The 12,421-nt window shown below is 30.6% G+C and overlaps 1 protein-coding gene across 1 annotated transcript in view; it reads right to left on the bottom strand.

The window, feature by feature from the left end:
- Positions 1–12,421, bottom strand: part of LOC119602209 (protein rolling stone) — a 30,814-nt gene that overhangs the window by 6,263 nt on the left and 12,130 nt on the right. Inside the window, exon 2 of the mRNA XM_037953595.1 lies at positions 4,737–5,124. Within this exon, the coding sequence (XP_037809523.1) occupies positions 4,737–4,847 (111 nt within the window). The 5' untranslated portion in view covers positions 4,848–5,124. The remainder of the gene's footprint in view (positions 1–4,736; positions 5,125–12,421) is intronic.

Below are 12,421 nucleotides of genomic sequence, written 5' to 3'. Positions count from 1 at the left end.
CCCAAAATGTTCTTCATTTTCCTAAGTTGTTTGGTATTGCAAATGGGCAAAATCGGTTCACACCGGGAAAAGTTATGAATCAAAATTTAAAACAACCTCGGAAAAAAATAAGCATTTTTTACACATTCTGATGTAGTTTTCTCGAAAACTATGCAAGATAATTCCATAGAAATCATCATACATTCGTTTCTGCACAAGATCTTGATCCCTGCTGAAAATTGCCAGAATCGGTCCACAATTTCATATACCTCCCATACAAAAGTACATATTCCCGGAAAAAGGGAATACAAGGTCACCTCCCGAAAATCACTTAAACGCGCATAACTCAGTACTATATTAAGATATCCATATAAAATTTGGTATAAGTATTGCCCATATGCATAGAAATATTACTGTGAAATTTTTTTCCGATCGGTCCATAATTGGTCATAGCTCCCATACAAGGTCCCCTCCCGAAAATCACTTAAACGCGCTTAACTCATAACTAAATTAAGATATCCATATAAAGTTTGGTACAAATATTACTCATATGCACAGAAATTTTGCTGTGAAATTTTTTTCAGATCGGTCCATAATTGATCATAGCTCCCATACAAGGTCCCCTCCCGAAAATCACTTAAACGCGCATAACTCATTACTAAATTCAGATATCCATATAAAATTAGGTATAAGTATTGCCCATATGCATAGAAATATTACTGTGAAATTTTTTTCCGATCGGTCCATAATTGGTCATAGCTCCCATACAAGGTCCCCTCTCAAAAATCACTTAAACGCGCATAACTCATTACTAAATTAAGATATCCAAATAAAATTTGGTATAAGTATTGCCCATATGCACAGAAATATTACTGTGAAATTTTTTTCCGATCAGATCAGATAATTGGTCATAGCTCCCATACAAGGTGGCCTCCCGAATTTCACTTAAAACCACATAACTCATTAGTAAATGAAGATATCCATATAAAATTTGGTGCAAGTATTGCTCTTATATACAGAAATATTACTATGAAAGTTTTTTCCGATCGGTCCATAATTGGTGATAACTCCCATACAAGGTCCCCTCCCGAAAATCACTTAAACGCACATAACTCATTACTAAAGTAAGATATCCATATAAAAGTTTGTACAAGTATTGCTTATATGCACAGAAATATTACTGAAAAATTTTTTTCCGATCGGTCCATAATTGGTCATAGCTCCCATACAAGGTCCCCTCCCGAAAATCACTTAAACGCGCTTAACTCATAACTAAATTAAGATATCCATATAAAGTTTGGTACAAATATTACTCATATGCACAGAAATTTTGCTGTGAAATTTTTTTCAGATCGGTCCATAATTGATCATAGCTCCCATACAAGGTCCCCTCCCGAAAATCACTTAAACGCGCATAACTCATTACTAAATTCAGATATCCATATAAAATTAGGTATAAGTATTGCCCATATGCATAGAAATATTACTGTGAAATTTGTTTCCGATCGGTCCATAATTGGTCATAGCTCCCATACAAGGTCCCCTCTCAAAAATCACTTAAACGCGCATAACACATTACTAAATTAAGATATCCATATAAGGTTTGGTACAAGTATTGCACATATGCACAGAAATATTACTGTGAATTTTTTTCCGATCGGTCCAACTAACACTAACTAACTAACTAACTAACTAACTAACTAACTAACTAACTAACTAACTAACTAACTAACTAACTAACTAACTAACTAACTAACTAACTAACTAACTAACTAACTAACTAACTAACTAACTAACTAACTAACTAACTAACTAACTAACTAACTAACTAACTAACTAACTAACTAACTAACTAACTAACTAACTAACTAACTAACTAACTAACTAACTAACTAACTAACTAACTAACTAACTAACTAACTAACTAACTAACTAACTAACTAACTAACTAACTAACTAACTAACTAACTAACTAACTAACTAACTAACTAACTAACTAACTAACTAACTAACTAACTACTAACTAACTAACTAACTAAACTAACTAACTAACTAACTAACTAACTAACTAACTACTAACTAACTAACTAACTAACTAACTAACTAACTAACTAACTAACTAACTAACTAACTAACTAACTAACTAACTAACTAACTAACTAACTAACTAACTAACTAACTACTAACTAACTAACTAACTAACTAACTAACTAACTAACTAACTACTAACTAACTAACTAACTAACTACTAACTAACTAACTAACTACCTAACTAACTAACTAACTAACTAACTAACTACTAACTAACTAACTAACTAACTAACTAACTAACTAACTAACTAACTACTACTAACTAACTAACTAATTAACTAGACGACCAATTTTTTACCCAGAGACCAATGCTTTTCTAAATGATTGTGCCGCGCTCAAGGGATTCAAGATATCGTGTCCACCACCATCAGTGGTGATAGAAGGTTTATAAAAGTTTGTCGTTCCGTGTGCAATACCATGCAATATTCATCTAAGACCTTACAAAGTATGTATGTATATTCTGGGTCCTTGTGAAATCGATTTATATATATAAACATAATACGAATAGAAATCATACTACCGACGTACATCTGCATCGGTCCACAATGGGTCATAGATCCAATATAAGGTCGACTTAAGAAAATCACTTAAACATATTTCATTGATAAATAAAACTATTGTGATATAATTCGACACAAATATGTTTTGTCTATATGTGAATCACTCTACGAAATTTTTTCGGGATAGGCCCGTAATTGGTTATAGCTCCAAGTCCGCTTCCGAAAATCACTTCAACGCACATATTTCATAAATTAATAAAGCTATTTGTGTAAAATTAAACTTGAGTTAGTTTTGTGTACATATAAATTATTATGCGAAATGTTTTTGCGGATCGGTCTCTAATTGGTCACAACTCCCATATAAGGGAATAAAATTCGACATAAATGTGTATTTTGTATATTTATTCATTATACGGAATTTTTTCCGGAACGGACCATAAAAAATCATTTAAACGAATTTAGTTCACTAAAAATATCGAAGTCAGAGTAAAACTCGACAAGAGTATGGTTTGTAAATATATAGCCGAATATAGCACTCTTACTTGTTGAGACGTTATAAAAGTTCCCAGACAACTTAATTTGTATGCCATCTGAAAGTCTATTCTGTCACATTTAAAATAAAGGCTTCTTCAAGATATCTTCTCCAGATTCGAATTCAGCGGGTAAGCTATGTCCGTCTATATGTCCATGTAAACATAATTTGATGAAAATTGACACATACGCTTTCCTTGACCCAAGAATGAAGCCTGCTGAAATCTCTTAAATCTTAGCCCTCATACAACTGTATATCTCGAATGGGCACTTTGAGTTTATAATTACGTTAAATGTTCTAGTACTATATATCTACAAATTTCGGAACAACTTTGTTGTATATAAGTCTAAATAATGCTGCCTATTTTCGCATATAAAGTCCTCTTCAGAAAATGAGTTTAAGTTCAATTATTCACATATACTTCCTGGTCGGTCATGCCTAACTATACATAGTTACTTTTTGAAAAGTTAAACCTCCTAAATTATAAGATATAATTGATAAGGTTAATTTTATAGGATCGTTTCTAATTGTATAGGATTCGTCTTAAAAATATCCGATGTATCCATCTTTGGGGACCGCGTCTCTTGTGGCACCCAAATTCAGAACTCAACCACCCAGACTCGTCTATTTATTATAACTTAAATTTTTGCTGATTTCAAACTGTTCTCGAAAACATGTTTAGAAATATATTATCTCAGTGATATCACGGGTCTTCAGAAATTTATTTCAACAAGCATAAAGCTTTTAGGTTGATGAAAGCCTCTCACAGTCGCCAAGGAAATATGATTTTCTAAGATCAATATCCTTTTGTTTTTTAAAAACTACGTGGTCTATATCATCATTTCTATCAAGGTTGAAACAAATACCCCTTTTTAGTAGTAATACCTCTTTTTCATAATATAAAACAGAAGAACAATGACCTAAATTTTCCCACAAAGAAAGTCAATTGCTGCATCTTTAATGATGTTGATATGAAAATTCTTATATAAAGCAAAAAAAGTTCTAAAGTTCTCCCTTAAATTCCCAAGGTGACCGATTGACATGAATTCTTTTAACTCGTTAAAAGCCTCCCACAATTTTTGGGGGTTTTGATTTTGAAGGTTGTTTTAAAGAAAACCAATAACAAAGCTGTGCGTGTTTTTACTTCGAATTTCTTTTAAACAGAAGGTTAGGTAATATGAAAAGTATGGGGTATAAGTATATTCCAAAACATTTGGACATTGACCCAAATAATGGACGCACCATTTCTAATGTTTGTTTAACTTTTTTTAAGTTTTTTTAACTTTGTGATTTAAAACACATGTTTTGCGGTCGTTGGGGTTTTCAATACTTATGATTTGGTATTCGATTACATTTAGAATCACACTGTCAAATAACCTTCAACTATTAAAGTTATTATTTGGATTTGTATTGGGTACAATTTTAATAAGTTCTTAATTTTCTAAATTATATATGAATAACTAATTGAAGTATTCTAAGTTAGTTACCTTGAACTAATTTAGTTAGTACATTGATATTTTGAAATGTTTAATAATTTAAAAGCTAATTGAAATAAAATAGTTTTATTTATGAATAGTTTTAAATCATGATCCGCCCAATAAGGATCTGAAAATTTTCACATATATAATACTTACTTGCGATTTAACAAAATCATCTGGTGGTGTATGTTCGAAACCACATTTCTCACGACGAAATTCCTTCTTTACCGGATGTACAAGATCTTTTAAAGCCTTCATATTTTTCATCAGCCCCTAAATTTTTTGGTTAGACCCTTTAAAATTGTTGCTGCTTTCAAATGAATTAAAATTCAAACAAAATTTTCCAATAAAAATACAAATTTTTACATTCGAAAATGCTGTATAATCTATCACAGTATGTTATTTTATTATATTAAAACAATAATCCAATTAGAAAGAAAATTGTGAAAATTATTATTCTCGATTCGAATTTTCGTATGAAACATCCAATTCGTGCAGCAGTAGTAGTGACATCATCAATATTATTTTTACACAATTTTGACAACTGAAACGAAATGAAAATTATATTTTAGCATGATTTAAAAAAAAAGTGCAAAGTCATTTGTATTTGAAAGTTAATAATTATAATATTAATGTTTTAAAGTACATATTTAATGATTACACGATAAAATAGCAAACAATAAAATGTATAATGCAAAATACTTAATAGAATATTTTAGTAAAATATGTGTGCCGAAATATACATATTGAAGATATATGTATGTATTTCGATTTGAAAATTGAAAAAGAAAGTCAAACAAAGTTCGACTCACTTGGGATCATGAACTAGTCCTATTGTGTTACCCTATAACACGGTCTAGTCTGTAGTCTAGACTGTAGTCTAGTCTATAGTCTAGTCTATAGTCTAGTCTATAGTCTAGTCTAGTCTAGTCTATAGTCTAGCCTATAGTCTAGTCTATAGTCTAGTCTATAGTCTAGCCTATAGTCTAGTCTATAGTCTAGTCTATAGTCTAGTCTATAGTCTAGTCTATAGTCTAGCCTATAGTCTAGTCTATAGTCTAGTCTATAGTCTAGTTTATAGTATAGTCTATAGTCTAGCCTATAGTCTAGTCTATAGTCTAGTCTATAGTCTAGTCTATAGTCTAGTCTATAGTCTAGTCTATAGTCTAGTCTATAGTCTAGTCTATAGTCTAGTCTATAGTCTAGTCTATAGTCTAGTCTATAGTCTAGTCTATAGTCTAGTCTATAGTCTAGTCTATAGTCTAGTCTATAGTCTAGTCTATAGTCTAGTCTAGTCTATAGTCTAGTCTAGTCTATAGTCTAGTCTATAGTGTAGTCTAGTCTATAGTCTAGTCTATAGTCTAGTCTATAGTCTAGTCTATAGTCTAGTCTATAGTCTAGTCTACAGTCTAGTCTATAGTCTAGTCTATAGTCTAGTCTAGTCCATAGTCTAGTCTATAGTCTAGTCTATAGTCTATCTAGTCATAGTCTAGTCTATAGTCTAGTCTATAGTCTAGTCTATAGTCTAGTCTATAGTCTAGTCTATAGTCTAGTCTATAGTCTAGTCTATAGTCTAGTCTATAGTCTAGTCTATAGTCTAGTCTATAGTCTAGTCTATAGTCTAGTCTATAGTCTAGTCTATAGTCTAGTCTATAGTCTAGTCTATAGTCTAGTCTATAGTCTAGTCTATAGTCTAGTCTATAGTCTAGTCTATAGTCTAGTCTATAGTCTAGTCTATAGTCTAGTCTATAGTCTAGTCTATAGTCTAGTCTATAGTCTAGTCTATAGTCTAGTCTATAGTCTAGTCTATAGTCTAGTCTATAGTCTAGTCTATAGTCTAGTCTATAGTCTAGTCTATAGTTTAGTCTATAGTCTAGTCTATAGTCTAGTCTATAGTCTCGTCTATAGTCTCGTCTATAGTCTAGTCTATAGTCTAGACTATAGTCTAGTCTAGTCTAGTCTAGTCTATAGTCTAGTCTATAGTCTAGTCTAGTCTAGTCTATAGTCTATAGTCTATAGTCTATAGTCTATAGTCTATAGTCTATAGTCTATAGTCTATAGTCTATAGTCTATAGTCTATAGTCTAGTCTAGTCTAGTCTATAGTCTAGTCTATAGTCTAGTCTAGTCTAGTCTAGTCTATAGTCTAGTCTACAGTCTAGTCTATAGTCTAGTCTATAGTCTAGTCTATAGTCTAGTCTATAGTCTAGTCTATAGTCTAGTCTATAGTCTAGTCTATAGTCTAGTCTATAGTCTAGTCAATAGTCTAGTCTATAGTCTAGTCTATAGTCTAGTCTAGTCTATAGTCTAGTCTATAGTCTAGTCTATAGTCTAGTCTATAGTCTAGTCTATAGTCTAGTCTATAGTCTAGTCCATAGTCTAGTCTATAGTCTAGTATATAGTCTAGTATATAGTCTAGTCTATAGTCTAGTCTTATAGTCTAGTCTATAGTCTAGTCTATAGTCTAGTCCATTGTCTAGTCCATTAGTCTAGTCTATAGTCTAGTCTATAGTCTAGTCTGTAGTCTAGTCTATAGTCTAGTCTATAGTCTAGTCTATAGTCTAGTCTATAGTCTAGTCTATAGTCTAGTCTATAGTCTAGTCTATAGTCTAGTCTATAGTCTAGTCTTAGTCTAGTCTATAGTCTAGTCTATAGTCTAGTCTAGTCTAGTCTAGTCTAGTCTATAGTCTAGTCTATAGTCTAGTCTATAGTCTAGTCTATAGTCTAGTCTATAGTCTAGTCTATAGTCTAGTCTATAGTCTAGTCTATAGTCTAGTCTATAGTCTAGTCTATAGTCTAGTCTATAGTCTAGTCTATAGTCTAGTCTATAGTCTAGTCTATAGTCTAGTCTATAGTTAGTCTATAGTCTAGTCTATAGTCTAGTCTATAGTCTAGTCTATAGTCTAGTCTATAGTCTAGTCTATAGTCTAGTCTATAGTCTAGTCTATAGTCTAGTCTATAGTCTAGGTCTATAGTCTAGTCTATAGTCTAGTCTATAGTCTAGTCTATAGTCTAGTCTATAGTCTAGTCTATAGTCTAGTCTATAGTCTAGTCTATAGTCTAGTCTATAGTCTAGTCTATAGTCTAGTATCATAGTCTAATATGTCTAGGTCTATAGCCTCTCTAATAGTCTAGCTCTATAGCTAGCTCTATAGTCTAGTCTATAGTCTGTCTATAGTCTAGTCTATAGTCTAGTCTATAGTCTAGTCTATAGGTCTAGTCTCTAGTCTAGTCATAGTCTAGTCTATAGTCTAGTCTATAGCTAGTCTATAGTCTAGTCAGTCTAGTCTATAGTCTAGTATATAGTCTAGTCTATAGTCTAGTCTATAGTCTAGTCTATAGTCTAGTCTATAGTCTAGTCTATAGTCTAGTCTATAGTCTGTCTATAGTCTAGGTCTATAGTTAGTCTATAGTCTAGTCTATAGTCTAGTCTATAGTCTAGTCTATAGTCTAGTCTATAGTATAGTCTATAGTAGTTCTAGTATAGTCTATAGTCTAGTCTATAGTCTAGTCTATAGTCTAGTCTATAGTATTCTATAGTCTTAGTCTATAGTCTAGTCTATAGTCTAGTCTATATCTAGCTAGTCCTATAGTCAGTTAGTCCATGTCTAGTCTAGTCTAGCTATTAGTCATATTCTAGTCTATAGTCTAGTCTATAGTCTAGTCTATAGTCTAGTCTATAGTCTAGTCTATAGTCTAGTCTATAGTCTAGTCTATAGTCTAGTCTATAGTCTAGTCAATAGTCTAGTCTATAGTCTAGTCTATAGTCTAGTCTATAGTCTAGTCTATAGTCTAGTCTATAGTCTAGTCTATAGTCTAGTCTATAGTCTAGTCTATAGTCTAGTCTATAGTCTAGTCTATAGTCTAGTCTATAGTCTAGTCTATGGTCAAGTCTATAGTCTAGTCTATAGTCTAGTCTAAAGTCTAGTCTATAGTCTAGTCTATAGTCTAGTCTATAGTCTAGTCTAAAGTCTAGTCTATAGTCTAGTCTATAGTCTAGTCTATAGTCTAGTCTATAGTCTAGTCTATAGTCTAGTCTAGTCTATAGTCTAGTCTAGTCTATAGTCTAGTCTAGTCTATAGTCTAGTCTAGTCTAGTCTATAGTCTAGTCTATAGTCTAGTCTATAGTCTAGTCTATAGTCTAGTCTATAGTCTAGTCTATAGTCTAGTCTATAGTCTAGTCTATAGTCTAGTCTATAGTCTAGTCTATAGTCTAGTCTATAGTCTAGTCTATAGTCTAGTCTATAGTCTAGTCTATAGTCTAGTCTATAGTCTAGTCTATAGTCTAGTCTATAGTCTAGTCTATAGTCTAGTCTATAGTCTAGTCTATAGTCTAGTCTATTGTCTAGTCTATAGTCTAGTCTATATCTAGTCTATAGTCTAATCTATAGTCTAGTCTATAGTCTAGTCTATAGTCTAGTCTATAGTCTAGTCTATAGTCTAGTCTATAGTCTAGTCTATAGTCTAGTCTATAGTCCAGTCTATAGTCTAGTCTATAGTCTAGTCCATAGTCTAGTCGATAGTCTAGTCTATAGTCTAGTCTAGTCTATAGTCTAGTCGATAGTCTAGTGTATAGCCTACGTAGTACCGTCCAGCTTGGAGACCTCATTTGAGTGACCCTTTACCCAAAACTGTTCTAGGTATGAATCGTTCGCCATCTCGTCAAGATACGCCTGACAATCGCAAGTCAATCTGGAAAACGTGTATATACCTCATGAGACACCGATGAAGAGGATCGCTCTATACTTTGCACAGTCCCAGGAGTTTGCATAGCAGAATATAAAACTCTTTATTTAAATCTACAATTAATTTAAGTCTCTAGTTTTTTTTCATCTAGTTATTGCAACATCTGTAACCCTGTTTGACAACTAGTCTAAGTTATAAACAAACAATCCCACACTTTTTTATTACACTTAATTATCATTTCATAATAAAGAAATTTTAAATGAAAGAGAAAAAATGTTAATCGTTAGAAATTTAAATTTGAATTTAGATAAGAAACTACTAAAGTTGAGCGTAAAAAACCGTATGCAAATCATAATAAGAAAAATGTTAATAATTTAATTCATTCATAAATATTTTAAATATTTAGTCATTATTTAAAAACAAACTTTATTCGAAAACAAATCGATGATATAACAATGGTGGTGCAGTAGTGATAAAATTAGAGATGTTGCTGTTGTAAAAGAAATTTTAATTAATTTTTTTATTTTGGTGTATGACAATTTCTTGTTGTTGTTTTTGTTAACAATTTCACTATTAATTAGTTAGACAAATTCAAAATTTGTTACGTCGCTCCACTAACACATAAAAAATTTAGATTTGTTTACTTTTGCTTTCTACGGGAAAAGATTTGTGTTTGAAAAATGGACTTTGACTATTTAGAGAAGTGATCTGTTATTGGGTTTAAAGTTATCTTTTCAAAACTTATAGTAGGTTTATCGATTTATAGGTGTTTGTTATTTAGGTTAGCGTAGGCCGAACTCGATAAACACTAACTAACTAACTAAACTAACTAACTAACTAACTAACTAACTAACTAACTAACTAACTAACTAACTAACTAACTAACTAACTAACTAACTAACTAACTAACTAACTAACTAACTAACTAACTAACTAACTAACTAACTAACTAACTAACTAACTAACTAACTAACTAACTAACTAACTAACTAACTAACTAACTAACTAACTAACTAACTAACTAACTAACTACTAACTAATAACTAACTAACTAACTAACTAACTAACTACTAACTAACTAACTAACTAACTAACTAACTACTACTAACTAACTAACTACTAACTAACTAACTAACTACTAACTAACTAACTAACTAACAACTAACTAACTACTAACTAACTAACTAACTAACTAACTAACTAACTAACTAACTAACTACTAACTAACTAACTAACTAACTAACTAACTAACTAACTAACTAACCTAACTAACTAACTAACTAACTAACTAACTACTACTAACTAACTAACTAACTAACTAACTAACTAACTAACTACTAACAAACTAACTAACTAACTAACTAACTAACTACTACTAACTAACTAACTAACTAACTAACTAACTAACTAACTAACAACAACTACTAACTAAACTAACTAACTAACTAACTAACTAACTAACTAACTAACTAACTAACTAACTAACTAACTAACTAACTAACTAACTAACTAACTAACTAACTAACTAACTAACTAACTAACTAACTAACTAACTAACTAACTAACTAACTAACTAACTAACTAACTACTAACTAACTAACTAACTAACTAACTAACTACTAACTAACTAACTAACTAACTAACTAACTAACTAACTAACTAACTAACTACTAACTAACTAACTAACTAACTAAGCTAACTAACTACTAACTAACTAACTAACTAACTAACTAACTAACTAACTAACTAACTAACTAACTAACTAACTAACTAACTAACTAACTAACTAACTAACTAACTAACTAACTAACTAACTAACTAACTAACTAACTAACTAACTACTAACTAACTAACTAACTAACTAACTAACTAACTAACTACTAACTAACTAACTAACTAACTAACTAACTAACTAACTAACTAACTAACTAACTAACTAACTAACTAACTAACTAACTAACTAACTAACTAACTAACTAACTAACTAACTAACTAACTAACTAACTAACTAACTAACTAACTAACTAACTAACTAACTAACTAACTAACTAACTACCTACTAACTAACTACTAACTAACTAACTAACTAACTAACTACTAACTAACTACTAACTAACTAACTAACTAACTAAACTAACTAACTAACTAACTAACTAACTAACTAACTAACTAACTAACTACTAACTAACTAACTAACTAACTAACTAACTAACTAACTAACTAACTAACTAACTAACTAACTAACTAACTAACTAACTAACTAACTAACTAACTAACTAACTAACTAACTAACTAACTAACTAACTAACTAACTAACTAAACTAACTAACTAACTACTAACTAACTAACTAACTAACTAACTAACTAACTAACTAACTAACTAACTAACTAACTAACTAACTAACTAACTAACTAACTAACTACTAACTAACTAACTAACGTAACTACCTAACTAACTAACTAACTAACTAACTAACTAACTAACTAACTAACTAACTAACTAAAACTAACTACTAACTACCTAACTAACTACTAACTAACTAACTAACTACTAACTAACTTAACTAACTACGAACTAAACTAACTAACTAACTAACTAACTAACTAACTAACTAACTAACTAACTAACTATAACTACTAACTAACTAACTACAACTAACTAACTAACTAACTAACTACACTAACTAACTAACTAACTAACTACACTAACTAACTAACTAACTAAGTAACTAACTAACTAAGTAAAACTAACTAACTAACTAACTAACTACTAACTAACTAACTAACTAACTAACTAACTAACTAACTAACTAACTAACTAACTAACTAACTAACTAACTAACTAACTACTAACTAACTAACTAACTAACTAACTAACTAACTAACTACTAACTAACTAACTAACTAACTAACTAACTAACTAACTAACTACTAACTAACTAACTAACTAACTAACTACTAACTAACTAACTAACTACTAACTAACTAAGTAACTAACTAATAACTAACTAACTAACTAACTAAGTAACTAACTAACTAACTACTAACTAACTAACTACTACTAACTAACTAACTACTAACTAACTAACTACACTAACTACTAACTAACCTAACTACTAACTACTACTAACTAACTAACTAACTAACTAACTAACTA

Source organism: Lucilia sericata, unplaced genomic scaffold (genome assembly GCF_015586225.1).
Source record: "Lucilia sericata isolate MDLA Ls3-8-SP2 unplaced genomic scaffold, ASM1558622v1 Contig000214F_arrow, whole genome shotgun sequence".
In the NCBI taxonomy this organism is placed as follows: Eukaryota; Metazoa; Arthropoda; class Insecta; order Diptera; family Calliphoridae; genus Lucilia; species Lucilia sericata.
This window is presented reverse-complemented; position numbering and strand designations above follow the sequence as displayed.